Raw genomic sequence first — 23872 nt, 5'->3', positions numbered from 1 at the left:
GACTTTCCGGTTTATTCCTTGACTTGATGAAATCAATTTTATTTTTAATTAGATTTTGTTGTGCATATTATATATTCTATTAATGTACTTGTCACTGAAAACTACTGGAACAGAACACGCATCTGTTATTGTAATCAGCATTTAAATTGACTGCGTATTCAATTTCCATTGTTTCTTGTTAATTAACCATTAAGGGGATTGCTGAAATCATATGTTTCTCGTGGCGTGTAATATGGTTAATTGGAGAACGCGGATGTCAAGCCTGGGCTGTCCGAAAGTTTCGCACAATCTAAGATGATACACCCTTTGCAGATAGGGATTACGTGTTCATTATGCCAAGAAATTTACACGAAGAATTTCTTGGTTGTAACGATGGGGGAAGAGGGTAACATTTGCCGGATTTCTATTTCCTTCCGGTTAGCAGAAGCTTCCGGCAAAGTTCACCTCACTAAACCCTCGTCTGTTCCAAACCCTCACACACACACACACACGCATATAAATATATTGTGTATCGAGCTGTGTTGACTTTTAAAATTACTAAACTTTGTAATGGTGATGGTTGATATTTTGTCATAAAATGCAGTCGCCATCTCCAATTGTATTATTTTACGTACGTATATTATATAATATAGGTCAGAGATATGTGTATTATCTCCTAGCTTTATAGATAATAATATGGTACTCAGTATATTATGACATGCACCAAATGAAAAAAAAAAAATGTTTTATTTGATATATTAAAGAATTTTTGAATATCCTATCGCCTAACATGGCATAAACGATATAATAATGATGCATGTTTTATTGACTCGGTTTAGTGCATATAATATCATGTATATTTTATAGCATCCATATATTAAATCTAAGTCGCTTTGTCATTTTATAAGCACACATTTAATACCCATTTTATATGTTCGATTACGGGGTAATACGTATAGGTATTATTATAATATTTTGTATGTTATCGTTTAATACTATCATGGTCTTTTTTTTTTTTTGCAGAGGTTGGAATGGCATTCAACTGATGCTGATTACAAAATGTGCTTAGTCAAAGGCAAAGATGAGGTAAGATTTTAAATCTATAATATTGTAAAACTATGGAGTGTTTAAAGTTTAAAAACTCTGTGAAACTTATTTTATATATTATTATTATTATTACATAATAGGTAACCGTTTAAGTATTTTAAGCATAAAAAAACAGTTGAGATGTTCTTAAGTTCTTTTACAAGTTATACAAAAAATATACGTGTTTATATGATCCACTGCAACTTTGATAAATATATTTCGGCAAATAAAAATATTTTTAAATATTTTAATTTATAATAATATATAAATGTATAAACAATTTTTTTAAACAGACATAGTCATAATGATATAGATATGCATTATACACAACTTGTATGCATTATTATGTATTATACGTATGTTTTATTTTTTACAAAGGTCAACTAGTAGATCTCCACTTAACTGATTAAAGGTGTCTAATTGTATAATGTGATAACTTATTAAAATTTGTACCTATCGAAATTTCGTTTTTTGCAATTAAAAATATTTTTAAATAAAATAAAATGTTTACTTATTTGGATTAAACAATTTTTTCTATAGAATTATGAAATCTGAAACCATAATATTAAACAAACAACAAGGCTTTTACTGGAGTATTAGGTTGTACAATAAGAATGTTATCGTTTAGTTAGCGGGGGTGAGATATTTGAGATATCAGTTGTCACTCAAGAAGCAAACGCATAGATGGATTCATACGTTGCTATGATATGTATAGGTAAACTTGTTTTATATAATTAACTGTTTTGATTTTGTTTCTCTTTTACATATTTAAAGTATTATGAATGTGCCAGAATTACTTTGTGTCTTTTAAATATTTGTTGCTTAACGAATAATGTGCGTTTAAATTACATAATACATGAAGGTATTTTGATATATTTTACTCTTATGTGAGCTTATACAATTTGTTCTACATGAATCGTAAAAAAATATGTTAATTTAATCACGATATGCAATTGTATGGTTTAAAATATATTTGGTGTGATTTATTTTAAATATATCTTTAACAAATAATCATATTCAATATAAATCTGTCTTACTGCATTATCTTATAGGTCTATTTTACGACTGATTAGTTTCTCTATTCTTTTTTATTTAAGGTAAATTTTTTCTCCGAGCTCACATTTAAAACTTTCTGCATTTCGATTCACTTGTCTTCTTTGCGTTATTCATCGCGTACGTAATAGTGGAACATCTAAGGTTATTGGTATGACGACGGGGAACATGTCAAAAACTGTTCAACGATTCATCTAGACTTGGTGATGGTTTTTTTTTCAACCACCCTCATTCGCATTTCTTTGCTTCCTAGCTTTGTTATCATTAAACACGCCCTGTGGTACTGAATATGGTGTCATCTCCGGGTACTGTCGATCAATCAACATACTCAAACTACGCCCCCTATCTGAGCTCTGCTGTACTTCAATGATCATTTTTAAGGCGAGGGCGTAAGATACTTTTAAAGTTTAATAAGACGTGATATTGAGCTTTCGTTGGGACAGGTAGGATTAGTATGGTGCGTGAATGAGATAGTCATCTATCACGAGTGTCTCGAACACGATCATTACCTGTGACTTGGACTGATATTTTCTTCAACATTAATATATATATATATTTATGATAATTATACTTTCCAATAACAAATTAAAATTTGATGAATGAACGATAGGAATTTTTACTAATTAAACTATTGGAATTAGGTAGGTAGGTACAGCATGTATGTTTTAAACTTTTATTTATATAAAAATAGTAGATTATAATTTTATGTAGGAAAAATATTGTGCTTGACGTTTCAAAATTAATTGGTCCATAATTCATCAGTATTTTACTTGATGGATTTTTTTTATGAATTTTCCGTATTGTATAACATAAAATAATAACGTAAATATTACTTTATACAAAATTTAAATATAAAATATAAAATTACTACCTCGAGGCTATGTTTATTCCATAAACATTTTAATTTATATGGTACAATTTTATTATCATCATTATTATTATTATTATTATTATTATTATTATCATTATTATTATTATTATTATTATTATCATTATCATTATTATTATTATTATTATTATTATTATTATTATTATCGTTTAGTCACAATTCTATAGATAACTAGTATAAATATAAATTTCAATAGCCTTATAGGTACCTAGAATTAAATATTATAATCACATTATTTTTAGTTTTTATAAATTCAGTTTTACATAAATTTTTTATACCCAGTAAAGATCGAACCCTGTAATATTTTAATTGTATTTTATTTCCTTGAAAAAGAAACAAACAAGATTTTGTAGGATTTATAAAATTTTTATTTGGTGTAACTAACATGATACTAACAGTTTTCTTGTATATAAAGGCTTATCTTTTAGAAGCTGTAATAGGTTCCACAATGAAAGCATTTAAAAAAAAATAAATATTATTTACGGCTCATTGTTATAGGTTATAAATAATTTTATATTTCAGAAAAATGTTTTAAATCTCTTATAATCATAATAATATACCTGTTTGTTTTGATAACTAAGATTGTAAAACGGCGTCTTGTATAGGCAAATGTGATGCATATAATAATATAATATTTAATATTAATATTATGCTTTGTAATATTGATATTTTAATATTAAATAACATTATTTTTGATCGTATTGTGAAACATTCCACGCAAACTATGACAATTTTAAATTTTAATAAACCTATTATGAGTTTATTCATAATTTTATTTACGAAGGTAATTATTAGGAACCTACTTACTTTTACATTGTTACGTGTACTTTTTGAGAGTGGTACTTACCAAATAACAAATTATTGCTAAGGTAATTTCAGAGTTTCATGATTTTGAGCTTAAATATTAATTAAATTAGTTTTGCTAAAATATTTTAAACAGTTATATTATTTTATAAAAGTTATGTAAATAGTATTAATTTCAGATAACAAATCTACTTTTTTAGTTCGGTCGATAGTTGGTTATTATTAATGGATATATGGAGGTTATTAATAATGAATATATGAATGAATGGTGCATATTGAGACTAGCTGGTTATTCTAGCTCGTTAACATGGTTCCAAATTAATTTTGTGAACCCTGACAGTCTAGAACTGTCCGAGTTTCATTTATAATTTAATTCATTATAAAATCTAATAGCCTTCAATTTCGATGATAAATTGTTTGCCCTGCACGTTATTCACTTATAATCTTGTGTACAATATTCGCATTCCAAAGTGACATCCAACGTCCAGTCCAATGAAATTAATTCAGTGACATTTTAGTCGATTATTTCCTGGTGGTAAAAATTACAATAATATTCTTATTGACATTAATATTTTTAGCGTTGATGACTCTTTCTGTTTTCATTAAAAACATATATTAAAATAAATGGACCGATTTATATCCTTATCATGTGTTGTGTGTTTTTAAATTTCATACAAGAATAATAAAATAACCACTAAAGTTAATATTTTAACCATATAACTTCATTATATGACAACGTATTATAACTTAATATATATACGTGATAGGTATGTAATTTATATCGTATTAAATGGCATTTTAAAATAAACACAATTACTTAAATATAAAATTTATTTTAATACCCACGTGTATTTTTTTTTCGATGTTAACGGTGTCAACTTTTATAGTACATATTTGTAGTAAAGTTTGATATGATTATTTTTATCGTTTAATTTTCGAATAAAATCCATTTTGACTATTTTTTTTTTTTTGTACACTATAATTATTATAAAATGTGCTAATTTTGTTTTTAAATCAAGTACATTTTAATTTGAATATAATATGCTTCCATACTGTGATATTGATTTGAAAACTTGATAGACTATTCGTTTTTAATTTATATTAATTTTTTTATATAAAATATAATATATATAATATATTATGTAGTCGTTTTATTTTCATTAAAAAATTGAAGCATTTAATAAGGGAAAAAAAGTTTTTTTTATATTATTATATTAAATATAGGTATAACTTAAAAATATAAAATCCAATCGTTTTGACTATTAACAAATATTTTTTAAAAAAATGTATGATGGTTTGATTTATAAATTGCCTTTTACTACTTACATAATTATCAAACTCAATAAAATAAATAGTAATAATGTGAAATGATAAAAACAATAAACCAAACCCGAGACGAAACATTTTCATTTCAGAAGAAAATTGTCTTTGGTAAGTCTGAAAACCCTCGACACATAACGAGGGTTATTTGCATTTGGTTTTCTGATAATATTGTTTATCGTCTTATCCGACGGTAGACTTTACTGTTACTAAAGAAAAGTGTGAAGGGGAAAAAAGCCGATAAGGAAAAAAGTCCTATATTCCGTTCTTGTACAAAGAATGAAGGGATTATTTTCTTTTTCTACTTCACCATTTGCTCTTTCTGTCCTTTAATCATTTTTTCCTTTCCATTCGCTAGAGCAGAAGAAAACGATGCACTTGATAAATTATTAACAACCAACAGCAAAAATTTTAATCTTGATCGTTATAATAGTATCACATTTTTTTTGTTTGTTTGTTGCACTGACTTCAGTATCTTGCCTATCCTAACCGAATAAACGACTTTAGTTGCTTATCAGATAATCTAAAATTTCACTAAATATTAACACTTCATACATTTTTATGTAATAACAATGCATTATCAGCTTTGTCAGCAAACTCTTGATTTTTTTTATATATTTAAGGATTGTTATAGTTAGTACAAGTTTATAACATCCAAGGGTGTACAATGAATTGTATAAGTATAAATATCGATATTAAAATACTGGGTATACTGCATTATATAATTACGTTAATTGTTATGAACCTCAATTATATTTGTTGCATACAAATTTTTTAGCGCTCCGCTAATAGCCGCTAATTCATCGCTCCGGTGATTGTATTGATTTTACAATGATGTGTTTTTTAATTGTTTTGTCTGTAGACACTTTTCCTCGTAGAAATAATGATCTGATCATAAAATCAACTTAAAAAGAGGTTTCTAGTAGCAAATTGAACAAAGTTAGTACTTTTAGGAAGTCAAAATAGAAAAATCTCAGTAATTTTAAAAATAATTGGGAAAAACAAAAAAAATACTAACATTTGTTAAAATTTTAATATTAATAAAAAAATTGTTTGGTATTTCGGTTATCAAAAAATTACAACATCTTCAATTTAATTTTAATTTTTTGTCTATGAATGTCGACAAAAAAATACCATTACCTAGATCATAAACCTCAAACATATATTCCGAATATTCAAACACAAATGTATATTATAATATTAGTTTGTAAAGAAACAACTAATATCTTCGTTATGCATATTTATTTGTTTTTCTCAAAAATCTGTTTTTAATTTTGTCATACTACACTCTATATACCTCAAACACGTAACAAAAAAAAAAAAATGAATAAAAAATACAACGGTATCGTAGTGACAAGGAACAAGCCGCCTCGAGGGAGTCATTTTGAGATTTGTTTCATGCACGTTCTCTCATCATTTATTTTTTTGCCATTCCGAGCATTTATGACTATGCATATAAAAAGCCAAATAATAATAATAGTAATAATAATAATCATAATCATAAAATCCATAGAGGGTGTCCGTACTCGTTTTACGAAATGATCTTACCGACATTAGGATGGTACGAAACAGTGAGGTAAAATGGAACCTAATTTAACCTATTTCAGATCTTATATTTTATAATACATCCAAACCATTATCTATAAACTTTATACACCTACAGACTAAACAACAAATATTAACTACCTAAAGGTATATATTTTATTGCACTAATATTTATAATGGTTAGGACTCTCCTTTACGATTTCAAGCTTAATGCTTCGTATTACTTAGTATATTCAAAACACATATTTAAAACTTATTTGTAAATAACAAAATTAGAAAAAGTAAGTTGATTATATCTCAAAAATATGAAAGAAGAATAATAATATAAAAGTTCGTTCTTGACGAATATAAAATTACTAGTGTGGAAGAACTGTTTAAAAATTATACGGTAACATTTTTTATTTTTATATTTTTTCTTACGGTAAATTCTTCTTTAATACTATACAGCTTCATTAATCAACTAAATATATATAGTGTCTAGCTGTAACTTTGTTATCAAATAACTTCTTGTTTATTCCAATAAAGTTCATAATAAGAAATTTAGTTGTTATATTGTTTCAGTATATTCATATTATCATATAATTATAATAAATTACTAAATAATACTAATTATATTGATCATATATTTAATATTTGTAGTAAATTACATTAATTTTGCATATACTCCAATTGTATTACCTATAGTTAATTAAAATATGAAGCTACATATTTTCATACATATTTAACGTTACTTCATACTCCAAAGAGTGTTATTTAACTCTTAAATTGTCATCTCAATGAAACGTTTAAACTATTTTATGACAACCCTTCAGTTTTAATTAAAAAAATTCTACCTACATTTTTATTTCATAATTTTCAAAAGACTTGTATCAGTACGCACTACGCATTCTACACATCTACAGTCTCGCAATATATATATAATGATATATTACAATATTATTAGATTATTCAGAAAATAATAATTAAAATACTTCATATACACAATTTAATATAGGTACTCGTTAAAAATAAACGAACAAATTAATAATACGTTTCATAAATTATGGAATTGTTCATTAAAATGTGTTCCTTGTTACACATTTGTGCACAAATAAAAAAAAAATTAAATTAATTAAATTACCCATAGGTGAATACAATCAAGTTAGATAAGTTTATATTATAACATAGATATACGAAGTTTTCAAAACTTTACTGTAGCACTTGTGGTTAAATTAGGACACGTCAGTAATCCATTTTTACTCTACTTGTTCAGAGATGGGTGACCACTGTGAAGTAGTAATGTGTAGCCCCTATAAAGTTTTCTTGTGTCGTACTTGACCGTTCCGGAATTAATACAAATTAACTTCATGTTAAAATCTCTTAAAATAAAAATAAAAACCAGTTCAATCAAGCAATTAGATTTCATTGTAATCATACAATGCGTAGGTTAGATAAATTATGACCTAAATACATAATATAATATAGGCAGTATAATAATCGTTCTTATCGTAAAAAAAGTATATATTTTTAAATATCGAATTTGTCAAGTTATTGAAAACTTACATTTAATATACAATATTACATACACACACACACCATATACATATTGTATATGTCTGTGTCGCATACGTATTATTTATAATACAAATATAGCTTTCGGTAAAAGTAATATATTAAACTGAACCCGTGCCGACTGTTGCAATTTTATTTAATGAAAATCGTTTTGTTAAATCAAAAACGAAGGGGCCAATATTATAGACAAAATGTTTCACATACCAAGCGAGTAGGTATAACGATACATCATGTTTTATGGTCGAAGCATATCAATAATACCAACTTATTATATCAGTTTCGTACGAAATTCGATAAAAGAGCAAAAGTTTTTGCTATCCTATGCCACGGTCGCCATCGTATATACATAACTTTCCAGCCATACTACCCCGCCGCCACGCTTATCAATTTAATTGTATCTCCGACTTTGGCGTTAACGATTTTTCTCCCTCTGCTCGGTCCGTTTTCATTAATTTACTTTCTTACGAGCACCAAAGGAATTAAATACTTTTATTCTCTCATTATGAGAATATTACTTTTTTTAAGATGGTTTTTATTTGCTATGTAATATACAATGCAATGCAGTACTTTTTGCGGTGTCCTCAAACGCGCACAATCGCAATAAACGCAAATGCGCGTTTCGAATTGTTTATAGGTACAGTAGGTACACATCATATTTTATCGTTCATTCGTATTATCTATCCCGTTGACGTTTGTCAAATTATTATCGCATCGCCGATCTTATCGATGATGATAGTGCATTGAGATGACTAAATATATTAGGTTCAATTTCAAATCGAACGTCGTTTATTGTAATATTACAAGTCGTGACGAATCGATGCCAAGATCTATTTTACTATACGGTAATGGATTTCATACATGTATATATATTGACTTCTTGTTGTAATAGCCCGTATTCGTATAATATACGGATAAGTATTTGTAGTAGTGCATCATTCTCGAAAGCCCTTTGAATTTTAAAACTCGAGTGGATAAATGGCTTTATATGTGCGCAATAATAAGTGTTGTATTGTTCGTACTGATCTCGAGTATATTATAACACTTACTGTTTATGGTTCAGACCGTATCAGTGGATATTCCGATAACATCTCAGAAATATACATGTGATACGTATATGCCTATATAATATTTATATCGTAGTGTGGACGCGTCTAACGATGATGAATCGTCGCATCGATTTTTAGGTTATAATTTGAGATACAATTGTTCAAATGTTTGACCAAAGTATATGACGTGTAATACGACTAAATGTCTTGCATAAACTTCTATTCAGAATGTGTGTTATTTAAATTAAATTTAAAGAATACAATTTTCTAAATTCCTAATATGAAAGACATTTTTGATTTTGCTCCGGGCACAGCTATGATTGCGCTGTAATCAATCAATACGCTACGTAACTGCAATTAAAACTGAATATTATTAATTAATGTAATTATGGCACGATTTTATTCAATGAAAACTTTGCAAATTCATCAAACACGCCGAAATACAATCCCTCGCAGTTTACGGTGTATATAATTATGTTATATTACTTCATTTTACGTGAAGTAATATCGCTGCCTGCCGCCTGGTCTAAGTATTGCGTTTGCCTTTAGTTTCTTTTGATATTGTTATTAATTACTAAAAAATTAAAACTGACATTTTTGTGTGGTCTATTGTCTAAGATAGCGTGGAAGGTGAGGACAAATTACATGAGATAGAAAGTTTTGGGTTAAATGTTCGTAAAACTAGGGTCCCGCTGTCAGAAAATAGCCGAAACGTCATCAATAAATTTCAGCTGCACATAACACCATCAATCACCTTCCCCTAGAAAACCAGACGTGACCAGAAAATCTGCCACTCTATTCCTCAAAAAAAAAAAAAGAAAAAAAAAAGAAGGGTTGGTTTAGTAGTGGAGGATGGGAAAAAACTGAAGATGAAGGTTAGATGCGATTATATAAGAAAATTGTATGAAGAAGTTCTCCTGCAAACGACAGTTCGCAGAACTGTACTGATGAATCATTACGATTTAAAACGGTCTATATAGTTGACTTATCGTTAAAAATAATAATAAAAAAATGGTTTTATTTATGCAAAACATTATTACAAAAGAAAATTCCGTCGGGTGTAATTATTTATAAAATAATAGTAATTCGCTTTAATCGAACTATTTGATATGCACAGTTTACGGAATCATGATTCAAAATAATATATTATACTTTTAAATTATATCGCCTGCAGTTACGAACAATGAAAATATTAATTCATACAAATTATAAGTATCACAATAATTGAATTATATATTAAATAGCTAGGTTTATAAAATGTGTTGATACTACTTAATTTTTTTAGTCATCCCATAATTTTCGATTGATAATTATAATATGTAGGACCTACATTGTAGGTATTTGTAGATTATTTTATTTTAATATATACCCAGTTGAACTAAATAATGTTAAGTTTAGTACCTAAATTAGTGCATAAAACTAAATGTTTTTAAAGAAATATTCTATTAATTTCCTAAAGAATTAACGTTGTATAGGTATTATAGGTACATAAATATTACGTATGCCTATATATAACTACTAAATTAAAATTGTTGTCTTGTGTTATAATTAGTTGTGTTTTGGCTATTAATATTTTATTTTAAATTTACTAGAATAATGTTCTCATGGATTTTCTGATTTTAGGATAACTGTCAGAATTATATCAGAGTGTTGGCGAAAATGTCTGCTGGCCGTCTCCTCGTTTGCGGTACAAATTCGTACAAACCCCTCTGCCGGGAATACATTATCGAGGTAAGTACTAAAAACGTGTACTTTTGAAACATTATTTATAATGATAGGGTAATTAAAGCCATTTTCGTTTATTTTAGCCCGGCAAATATAAATTGGACAAAGAAAGTCCCGGCCAAGCAGTGTGTCCGTATGACCCGAAACACAACAGCACTTACGCATATGTCGGTAAGTATACAAACATGTTTTTGTTTTATTATAAATAATATATTATTATTGTTATTATTATATATACGTACGATTCGTTATAACAAATAATAATAATTATTATTATTCATTTTTTTTTTTTTTTTTTTTTAATGACATAATATAATATAATCACATTGTAGTTTAAATGAATTTACTTACCCATGCGGTCATGTCATCACTGTTATACTACATTAACAGATGGGCATAAAAATGAGTTATTATGTTTTAGTAAATGTAACTGTGAAATTGTATTTTGATGAAATGTGTTTCTCTGAATGCATAATATACGATAAGTATAATAAAGTGAATAACAGTGCAAGAACAACATAATATCGAGAAGAAAGAGAGATTAAAAGAAATATAATTATTAAGTATTTAAAATTAATAACTCTCGCCCCAAAGTTCCTGGTTAAACTTAACCTTAACGACCGATTAAATATAGACGATAAAGTGTTCATAACGTGACTGCATTTAACTACTATTCATCGTACCCGTTATTATTTGTTTTTATATTACGATCTATTTTTAGAATATATTTTAATATTTACTCGATTTTCAGTGCTTGCGCAGAAAAAAATCATAACGATTTTTCCTAACTTATACCTACAACAGATTTTTGTTTTATTTTTTTTCAGATGGAAATTTATTCTCCGCTACAGTAGCAGATTTTTCCAGTATGGACCCGATTATTTACAAAGAACAGTTACAGACCGAACAGTATGACTCGTTGAGCCTGAACGGTAAAATCGATATTTCACTCTCATTAATATACATACAATAAATATTGCGCGCGTTTGTGTGTGTGTGTGCGTGCGCGCGTGTGAGTGTGTGCGTGTATTAGCCATAGTATTCACGTGTCGAACGAACAAGGACAGTATCTTAATTTCGTACGACACTGACAAATTGTCTTTTTTTTCAGCTCCGCATTTCGTGCATTCCTTTGCCCACGGCGATTTCGTCTACTTCTTCTTCAGAGAAACGGCTGTCGAATATATAAACTGTGGAAAAGTGAGTTATTACTATTTCTCTCTCGCCACCGTCGTCCTACTCCCTTTTTCCATATACATTAGTCTAAATGCATCGAACCTGCAGCACGCACCGGCGTACAACTGCTGACCCGTGGAATGGTGTATTTTTTTTTATTTTTTTTTTTACTCCGTTCGATTTCCATGACAAATTACGGCAAACGCGCGTGCCAGATGTTTGCCGACTTTATATTATTACGTTGCCTATTTCGATTACTACCGAACAGTGTAATAGTATGTACTCGGACGGAAGGTTTATGGAAAACAAAACCGTTGAGTAATAACCGAGATTTCGAAGAAAAAAGTCCCACGCACGAGTATACCCTTAATCATCTATATAGCATATAGGTATACCGGCTACACGGTCGTTCGGTGTGTTTCTAAAGTGTAATGATCGTCGAGAATTATATTAAGTTCAGCGTTGTACTTTTGCCGCTCTTAAACGGAACAGTAGTTATGAACACCGCCGCGGGGGCTTGTTCGGAGTGGCGGAAAATTGGGAATGGAAATTCGGTTTGAACGTCTTCAAACATTGATACGAGACATGTTTTTGTCCGGGGCGTTATACGCAAACACGATTTTCCCATAAGTTCCGCGGGCAGGGACTGAGTAGTAACTCGATGAATCGGTCGTCTGGAGGCTACATAATAATATAATATAATATGCGTCTACCGATTTACCGTGGATCCGCGGGGCAGAATGCAATCCGATGTACATCAGTCACAGAAATCACTTATATACACTCGGAAATGTACGGTTTCGGTGCGTTTTATTTTGTACATATACCTATTATTTGCGTCATGCTATGACGTAATAGTACTATAGGTACTATAATGTGATAGAACCTGCTATAACACTGTAAAAAATAATATAATAAATTAATAGTGTTGCAGATTGTATTAATCCACAACTATATATAATAATACCTATACGCAATGATTTATGTCGATATAACACTTTTAAATGTCATATTGACATTTTCAATGGTCGTTTTAAATGGGGGGCGAAAAATGGAATAAAAAGTTTCGTACATTTCACGCGATTTTGAGTCACTGATTTGAGTATGCCATTATTGGTGGGTGCATAATACTAGGGGTATGTTGTAATTTTAAGTTTAAAAATGACGATGATAGATTTATATAAAGAAAAAAACATCAACTACAACAACAACCACAAAAAGCTCGTAAGCAAACCCTATGCATTGATATACATGCACATTTAAAACTTAAATAGTGTATTAAAATTTAAAAGGAATTAAGCATGGGAAAATTCGTATACATTAAGATGATTGAATACTTTAAAAATGTATTCACGTTTGTGCAAAAAGTACAAAAATTTGAGATTTTAAGATTTCCTTAAAATGTTATTTATTTTCAAGTATATAGTAAAATGTATAAACATAATAAAATACCTACATAATTGTATTTAGGTTAGCCTGTGTAACTGTGTTCTTAGACTTCAATCATAACCAAGTTTATAAATCTTATCTCAGTAGGTAGGTAACCTCTATAATCATAATCATATATTCAAACAATATTTAACTACAGTTTAATTATTATTATTATGTTTTAGTTTCTATTGCACCCTATCCACCCCTCTAATTTTGACTACCTAGTTAGTACATTTGTAAACTATATATTGAGTATTTGAGTATTCTGACTATGACGTTGTAAGTATACTTATTTATGGAGATTTATTTTAGTACACATTTTTAAAAATTCAATTAACAATAGGTATAATATATGAATTAAAATTCTCAGTAGGTATATTTCCTTGCAAAAATATATGAATTTGAACATACCTATTCTAGTTATTTGAATAGGTATACAATATTATTTTACAAATATACTTTTTTTTTTATAAATTATGATACCAATTTCATAAAAAAGAAGTTGATAGTTTTAAAATTCCATCTTAAGACAAGCATAAATAATGTGATCAAGGAATATTATATATTGTTTTAAATTGAATGGTGTTGATGAGACGCATTTTTAAAGATCTAAAACTCTGATCGGGCCAAGTCAATTTTTACCGGTCCAACAAATTTGGTTCACAGGCATGTCACACGTCATTGCGCGCATTCTACCAATACCAGTGTCTACATCCCAGTCCAAAGAGACGTATATAACTGTTGTAGGTACCTGACACAACACTTCAGCGTTTTATGATATAAATGATGACTTACTGTGCTTTTTTCAAGTTTGTACGAGCTGCGCTATTTTAAAAATATTTTAAGAAATACATATTTTTTTCCATAGTCTCATAAACTTCATAGGTAACGACGATGACTTTTTATATATATATATATAAAAAATGCTTATGAACATTCGCTTGTGATATTTATTGCAAACAATTATTTTTATCGATGCGCTTTCGCCGATTCCAATTTAAATAAATGCATATCATGATTATAATACTATACCTACCTACCTATATATAATATCATAATTTATACTTATAAGACATATTATACGCATTGAAACGATGACGTTGAACAACTTCCACCCCATGACTACAAACGTTCTTCCGTTCCCATACATATTCAGTTCATAAACAATGTAAAGCGCCGTTTCTTTTGAAGTCTGACGAGTTTTTTCTCGGTCGAATAAATTTGTTTTCTCCTTAAAAAAATATTTGAATTTACGTTTATCATTACCGCCGAATAGGTCGGCTCACGCATTCGCGGGACTTTCCTAAACGTTTGTGATTCTTTCTGCGCGTGTATCGTATATTATAGTAAGTACACCGCGAATACGTCAGACTGGTATTCACCTGCCGCGAATAACCGTTAATACAATTAAATTTTCTCAGACTGCCTCACCAGGGCGGCGGTATGTCTTAAAGGCCGTATGTGGGCATTTTACGTGATATGTGAGAGACACGCATATGCGGGCAAGTCGTTTGTAGTCGCGAAAGGCAACTATTTCGTTCCTTTGTTAAGTACCTGCTGCGGTTTCGTACGCAGTAATTATAATTTGTATATCAAATTATATTACAGCTACAAAATACAAAATCAAACAAAAGTTCAGTGGCTTAAACCTGCACGTACGCAGTACCTACAACCTATATATTATTATATTATACTAATCTAAATTTCAATATTTATCCACGGTCATAATATCATTAGAGACATTCAGTTTTAGGGTATCTAGTGTAGAGGTTTATTACGTGTTATTTTATTGCGTTTAAGATTCGATTTTTCCATGTGTACTCTATAATCTTCCCCGACAAGTATATCGATGTACATGATAATACTAAATGAGTTATGATGTTGAGCGTATAGATTATCGTTCCAATATTATACTGTATAGCTATTATTTGCTAATAACGATTTTTATGTCGACAATAAACAGAATAGCTTGTTCATAATATATGAAGTAGTACACACATTTTTAATAAAATTTAGTTCCAGTGAAATATTCAGTATATATCTATAAGTCATGTTTCTCATTGAAATTGAGTTTAAAAGGCGTTGCCTTACATTCGGCAACAACGTACGTGGAACTAAAATATCAAAAAGTCGTACTTGAATCATAATATATTCTAGGTACTGTCATTCCAATGACACGAAAAATATTACATATATCGTAGTTACTGTACAACTGTATAGGTACATACCTACTACATATTTTATAACGTGGTAGTTATCCATTTTATGATTATTAAAAACATTGAATTTAAAACAAAGTTTCTGGTATAATATTTTATAAGTATTTAACGTACATATAAATACCAAATATATTGTTTATCGGGAACAACGCGGCTTACATAGATAATAGTAATATTCGTTTCGAATAACTGAAGAGAATTGTTTGGATGAGATAATTTAGCTTGTTTATAGTTATAAAATAAATTAACAAAGAGATACACTAAACCTATTATGTTGGTCCATTCGGCTAAGTGAAATTACTTGTTTATGGATGCAATAAATTTTTTTTAGATCCATTGCATATTCATTTTTAGATTTTAAAATGAAAATTAAAACAACACTATTATAATTGAAAAGCTTCTAAAAGTCTCTACATAAAAAAAAAATAATAGTACTTTAATTTGAGAATTAAATAAAGTATACTTTGGTATACATTATGCAATGTGTATATTTTCAAAAATATCATTATTTTAGTTTTTGTCGTATTTTAATTTTAATATTTTATACAAACATAATCTATAATAAATAATAATTAATGAGACGTTAACGGAATTTTCCTTACGATCTATTGTTATTGAATTGCTTTTTTATTTTCGAAGATTGTCTTTACAAATTGAGTCGTTGATTACTGCTAGTGGATAATGAGTTTATCATTTCACCAGTACCCTAAATAGTTTATCATTGTAAAATCAATTAATTGCATTTCTCGTAAAAATTTACGCACTTTATACAGACAAAAAACAAAATGATTTATGACTTTATACTTAATTTTTTTTTTTCAATTTGTTATTCAGTTAGAAGCAATTAGACGTATTGTCAACATTTCTGGTTTATAATTTCAAATCATTTGTAACCCGTTTGTAAAAATCTTGTGAATTTAAAAAAGTTTGTTTACTTATAGGTACTTGAATATTAGTCTAGATCATATTATCATATTAATCATACTATGATGTTTGATAAATTTCGTAGTTTCAGTCATTTAATTTTTATTATTATTTTGTTTTTTTAAATGTATGGAATTTTATCTTTGATATTAGAGAAGCTAAACAATAATTTTAAATATGTCAATTTGATAGATTGGATACTCCCGAACGCAATAACAAGTTCTTCAACTTAGTTTTAAAGAATAATAAAAAGAAAAACATTAATAATAATTATGTTTATGAATTCAATACGTAGCTTTTGCGCCAATATCTGAAATAAATAACGAAAATAATTTGACACTGAAATCAATTTGAGTTTCAATGTTCAATACTAATTTATAACCTTTATATAAAATTACATTTATTATAATATTCAAAGCTATAAATCAACTTGTGTAATAGTGGTTTACTTATCGTCAAAATGCTTTAAAATACCTATAGGATACCTCATTAAACTTTTCGACGATTTTATTTATATTTATATAATATACATATTATATAGGTGTATTTATTTTCTTTCAACTTAAATAAAGTATTGATTTTATACATTATAAATAATTGTGATGATTGTATTTGAAGGAAAAATCATCATAATATTCAAACATATTATATCATCCCTATATGACATAACCATATAACAACATATGTAACATTGTAACCATACATATTATAAACATACATAATATGTGGCTCTGTAGCGTGTATGTATTACAATTTGTGTCATGTTTATCTTGTTTGAAATGTGTTGTGTAGATATTTTCGTGGTACTCGAGTGGTATGGAAAGTAGTGTTGGGTAGATATTTTTGTGGTACTCGAGTGGTTTGGAAAATAGTGTTGGGTAGATTTTCTCGTGGTATTCGAGTGGTTCAGAAAATAGCCGATGCATTATACCTAATATTATTTGAACATTATTTGACCTTATAAAATATATTATATTAATGAAATTGTGCAGTTTTTCGATTTTAATGATTCTAGGTGCGTCATATTTTACGATCAATTGAAAATCGTGTAAAACAAAAAATTGTGTCACACAATAATCGATTGTTGCGTTTACAACTCTAAAATAAATCGTTTTTGTCTACGATATCTTTTTACGTTATTTTTTTGAATATGTTACCGTGTTATGGCGTTTCAACATTTAACGACCAGCGCATAAACACAAATTATTCCACAACATATCAAAAATGTATTAGCACCGTTGGCGTGGTTCGGTATTCGAAAACGTATACCTAATATAATCTGACCATATAGATATCATAATATATATATAAACGTATACAATGTACATAATATTATTGTGTCATAAAAAAGATTAGGGTTTTGGACCCCCAAGTGCATCATGATCACTTTCTGAAAATCGTGCACCGTCGTACGCAAGACTAATGGCTTTAAAATGTAAATTCTGTGAATTACATTCCGGTCTTAAGTGTATATTATATTTCCTAGTTAATATTATTGTGTCGTATATATCTGTGTGTGTGTGTGCGTGTGTGTGTGTGTGTGTGTGTTTATAGAAATTATGACGATACGGTTTGTTAAAGAAAGTGGTGTGTAATCGCATTTATCATAATATTAAATAAAATATTATATAATATATTATAACATAATTATAAGTTATATTATACTATATTATAGTTTCTAGAACTTAATAGATAAATTATTGTTCGTGGGCACATATCTATAACTTATATTGGTGTGGTTGGGCAAATTTTATTTCCTTTAATTTTTTTTAAAACTAGAAACTTCGATTTTCATTTGAATATTTATTCAGACCTATATAAGTAAACAATATTTGTTTTTTGTTTTTTTTTTACACTTTCGTTTAATTCTCGTCTTTATACCAATGTAAACGTATTATTGTAGTTATTTGTTTTAACATATTACTTTTTTTTTACCACCTTTTCTCTTACATTTATGTGCGTATACCTACCTATCTTTCTCCTTTTTTTTTTTTAATCATGTCCACTTCCATTTTTTTTTTTACCTTTTTAATGACAAAATGGCTGCCGACGAGGGAGCACAGAGACAGTCTCTGGGGATTGCCGCTCATTAATTCGACCGCGTAATAAAGTGTATAACAGACGTAATAAATCATTGCTTTTTTTTTTTGTCATACGTGGTTAGTTTTTTACCTTCTAAAATAATCCAATTTTATGGCCGTCTTAGTTGTGAAATTAGTCGTTGACACCGGTTCTCGTATTGACTGCAGAATGTACATAGTAAAATATTATTATTAAGTATAATCATTCACTTACCGACTTATTTTCTAGAACGTATTCTCTCGGGTGGCGAGGGTGTGCAAAAACGATCGTGGTGGACCGCAACAGCTCAAAAACCGGTGGACATCGTATCTGAAGTCTCGTCTCAACTGTTCCGTACCTGGCGAATTTCCGTTTTATTTCAACGAAATACGTGAGTATCTCCAGCAGCGTTGTATGAGAAACTTTGCTTTATTCATAATTGAGTTACTGCAGGCGTTTTTTGTCGCGTTTTTTTTTTCTTTAATCTGGTGTAGGTACCAGTCATATTAAAACCACATGTAGAACAAAGAGCTTCTGAGTACAATTATTATATTATATTATATATTTTATTCATTATACCCGTCTGGCTTTTCGGGTGATAAAATACAAAGAGTTGATGGAATACGTTATAGAATTATAATAATTTATTAAAGACTGTTTGAAAATATCCCTAGTTATAAATTTTACAGTTATTTAATAAGGTAAGCCGAAAGAAAAAAAAAATACGAAATACATTTTTACCCGCTAATAACGAATACAAATGAAAGCATCCAAACCATAGTAGGTACCTAGGAATGTAATATCAAAAGTAATTCCTTACCTCTGCGGTAATACTAAAGTGCAGAACGTCGAGAGGTAAACATCAATCAAAACTCTCATAACCGCGTTTATCATATATGATGTACATAATATAAACTTTGCCGTTTCTTTATAATAAGTCGAAGTATAATTCGTTTCAACGGTTTATGAAACGTTTAATTACGAACTTTAGATTATTATGATATATATATATATATTATATATTATAAATATAGTACCCAATTCGTAGTGTCCGTCTTCTACACGGTTAATGCGGAATGTAATTTCTGGATTTTCGATTCGAGATCAATAACTTTTACTAATATATGTCACAATAACCTATATTTTATTTATCTACGTTATAATAATATAAAAATATATGACTAGATCTAACATGATAATACATTATTAGTTATGTTTTGTCTCATTGTTATACGATGTTCAAATACGGTTTAATTTCATGGCCAACATAATATAATATACCTGCGTATATAATATAAGTAATTTAATGCTTAAATAAACTATATTATTATATTTGTTGAATAGCGGTTATTATAATCAATCCATTTCATCAGTTATTGTTTATATTTGTTTATGCGATGGTGGAAGTATTTTGATAATTTACCTACATACATAATCATGGTACAGTATTTTTCACTACCATAGCCTTAAAGGAAATTTGTCTTGTGAACAAAATTGATTAGAAATAAAAGTAGAAACAATGCGGTTATATTTGATATTATCGTATTGCTTACTCCCCGAGGACATGAAAGGAAATAATCGTTTGAGGTGATTTTATTATGAATAAAAAGTCACGTTTTGTGTGCCCAGCGGAAAAGTAAAACAGACGAATAAGTAATTGAACTGAAACTGAAGTTTTCATAGAATAACTTTTTGAACATCGTGTTCTTGTTCGTTGCTACACCATTCCAAAAAAAAAAATAAATAAATATAATAAAATAAATAAATATATAAACCTCGAGAAAGGAAAACGGTCTATTTTTTTTCCCTAAACTAATTATTATTTTTCATTTTCCTCAAACCACCGAGGGGGAAAAAAGTCCACCGCGCTGCTATTATATATGAAACGAATAAAATACTTAGGGAGGCAGAAACAGAGAAAGAGATATGGGGTTTCTACCCGCGGAAAAATTATTCGAGCACATTAAAGGTTACCCGCTTATGCATGGTTTTAATTATAAAACCACTTTCGCCTTGCTGAACTTCTTTTGTTCTCACTCCGTCTGTCTTTCTCTCACGTGCGCGGGCATTATGTGTCTCCCTTTGCACTTCTCCGCTTACAATATATGTACGGCAGTTAAAACTAAAGCGTGAGTACAATGACGAATGTATTAATATAAATGTTCAACCATTCGTGTAGATATTATTCAGCGTTTGAGTCAATAAAATAAACACAAAACACGCGTAGGTATAGGTTACCTACGACTGATATTTCCTGCCCGGCCATTGTACTTAGGTATATTAATACGTCGGTTGGCGCCCGCTTCCAAGTCCAGTCACTGACCACCCGATCGTCAAATGCGCCTACTACAACAATACCTACGCATCATCGATCATAATAATTTCAATTGCCTTTCTCGTATTGTATCAGCAGTTGTAGGTACCAACTGTTGTAAAATGCTCGATATTATAATATTGATAATATATGACGGCACATTATTCTGCTATTATAATATGCGATATGCAATTGATTTATTCTATGAATTCAATTGTGTTTTCACACCTATATAGTTTTAGTTGTGTTCATTCGATGATTTCAATTACTTCGATTATTTTATTTATTAATATTACAATTTACAGCAGACGATATAGCAGTCGAGAAATACAAACACAAACAATTTTATACCAACTGCGGAAAAATAATTAAACTATTAACTTAATTATCAATGTAATTCTATTATAATACCTATTACTGCTTTATTATAATATTATTATTTTACTCTACGTATACTACGACACTTATACAAAATGTGTTCATTTAACAATTAATAATAATATACAATAATATTAATACATAGGTACTACGTTCAGTAAAGAAATATTTTTTTTTAATATAAACAAGAAAACCGAACTTTTTCTAATTGTATTTTGTCATGACTTTTTTTGGGTGAGAACTCGAACTTTTCAGTCTCAAAAACAATATTATTATTATTGCTTATTAACTGTTCTTGGTAAAAAATATTAATAAATATATTAATATGTACTATTAGTTTGAACAATGTTCTTATTTACACAATTGAACTTATTTGTAATTCTGCATACCGTTATTAGATAGTCCGTACATTTATCTAGATAGGTATTCATTTTTAAACATTATTTCTCAAACACTGCCGTCTGATGTTGTAATATTACTATCGTTATTAAGCATAGGAAGTAGATATTTCAATCGAAAATATCTCACATAATATGTGGCTCAAAATTTTTTTCAACATATTTTACGGATTTTAGTGATACCCGGTATGGCGAGTGGTAGATATACTACTTATTATTATTATGATATTATACCCACATTCTCAGAGTGTTTCCATAGACACATATATACCTAGTGTTTATTGAATTCTCCACCAGCGAGAAAATTGAATTTGTTCACAGAATTGTTTCAAATACCTTGCCTGTCCCCCATAGAAGCGTACATTATATTGAAAAAATTCTGGACATCAAATTATATGATGATATGGAATCATACAAAATTGCCGATTCTCCGTACAACAATAATATTATAAATGATAATCGTTAATATTCATGGTATGCATATTATTGTAATAACATAACACGTGTGTTCAGACTGGTCAATGACCGGAATACTAAATAAAAAAAAATTTTAAATGATAAATCGAATTTTTGTTTGAGCGCGGGGATAATACGTGTTGTGGATTTAATCCTCCGTAGAAACTAATAATATAATAACATCTTGTTTTCTTAGAATCTCCCTCTCCGCTGTGGCTCGATAATATTCGCTGTATATGCCAAAGCTCGATTTTCTTCAGTAATACAATTTCGTATTCCCCTCGAGTCTAGATAGGATAGGAGATGATGGCACCGAACCCCCTGTATGCGGCGCATTACGGTACATAATAATATTGTAATCGCGTCGCACGTGTGCACACTATATATATTTTTTACTACAAAGCTCTGTTTATTATAATATATGATGAAAAAAAAAAAAAAAAAATCGAACGCGTACCCCGTTCTGTACACACTGCAGCTACTGATCTGCAAACTGTTTCTATTTTCTTCCTGCAATTCCAGTTGTTATTATAATAATAATATAATAATAACTCTATAAAAATGCTAATTCACTATATAAGAAGCAGGCTCAGCGTTACCCGTTTCTCAACTTTTATTTAATAATTATACTGTGCGCTTGTATAAATTCTGCTTTTTCTCGAGTCACCTAAAGATCATAATACAGTATCTGTTAATTATATATAGCTCGTATCATATTGTCATCATCCTTATATATTGCGTCATTATATTTGTTTGTATTTGACTTCATACAATGTATTATAGTTTTGGATAATATGAACATAAAATGTTGAAATTGTTGTACCGCAATATTAATTGTATACTACGTCCTTATTATAATGTTCTAAACATCTCGAAAATCCGGATTTCTTTATTTAAATGATCGTATAAGTGCTTAATATTTCTTTTAATATGACAAGTGGTTTTTTTTTTTTTTTAATCGCTCTCCCTTTGAACTACGGTCCAGTAACGTACTCGCATAAGAGGCCGGATATTTATATGTATTTGACATTTATTAATATACTTTTGTAAGTAGGTACGTACCGCATTAAGTAGACTGTAAACAATTTTAACTTCGGCGCTCGAGTGTTCAAAAGGTACGACACTCAAAAACCACTTAATCAGCCGAGTGTGTCCAAGCTCGCATGTGACATAATATATACAATTTGTGAAATAAGACACATCCACACACGAACCCTCGATCGACATAGTTTTCTACAATTATTATACTATTCACGTGTAGCGAACTTAATCTTGGGGCATGATTTTTTTTTTAAATTCACGTTTGTTATAAAGAAGGATTATATTTTTTTCATCGGGTTATCGGCGTGGGCCGCAACGGCCCGCTATAGTATTGATTATATTTTACAAACAGTTGAGTAACATTAGCCAAACAATTTGAATCTCTGTGTAGACATTTGATTAGGGTTGAGCAATTCCTGGGAACGCAAATGGACTGGAAATCCTGGATAGGAATATTATTCTCGGAAATGACAGTG

At 29.0% G+C, this 23872-nt stretch overlaps 1 protein-coding gene across 1 annotated transcript in view; it reads left to right on the top strand.

Annotated features, from left to right (window-relative positions):
- LOC100163707 (semaphorin-1A) overlaps positions 1 to 23872 on the top strand; it is a 184347-nt gene that overhangs the window by 145541 nt on the left and 14934 nt on the right. The window contains exons 5-10 of the mRNA XM_008186929.3: positions 1003 to 1065; positions 10897 to 11004; positions 11082 to 11169; positions 11826 to 11930; positions 12110 to 12198; positions 19059 to 19200. Coding sequence (XP_008185151.1) covers positions 1003 to 1065; positions 10897 to 11004; positions 11082 to 11169; positions 11826 to 11930; positions 12110 to 12198; positions 19059 to 19200 — 595 coding nt within the window. The remainder of the gene's footprint in view (positions 1 to 1002; positions 1066 to 10896; positions 11005 to 11081; positions 11170 to 11825; positions 11931 to 12109; positions 12199 to 19058; positions 19201 to 23872) is intronic.

This window comes from Acyrthosiphon pisum, chromosome A1, assembly GCF_005508785.2.
Source record: "Acyrthosiphon pisum isolate AL4f chromosome A1, pea_aphid_22Mar2018_4r6ur, whole genome shotgun sequence".
Lineage (NCBI taxonomy): Eukaryota > Metazoa > Arthropoda > Insecta > Hemiptera > Aphididae > Acyrthosiphon > Acyrthosiphon pisum.
Note: the sequence above shows the minus strand (reverse complement) of the source record. Positions and strands in the feature narration are given on the sequence as shown.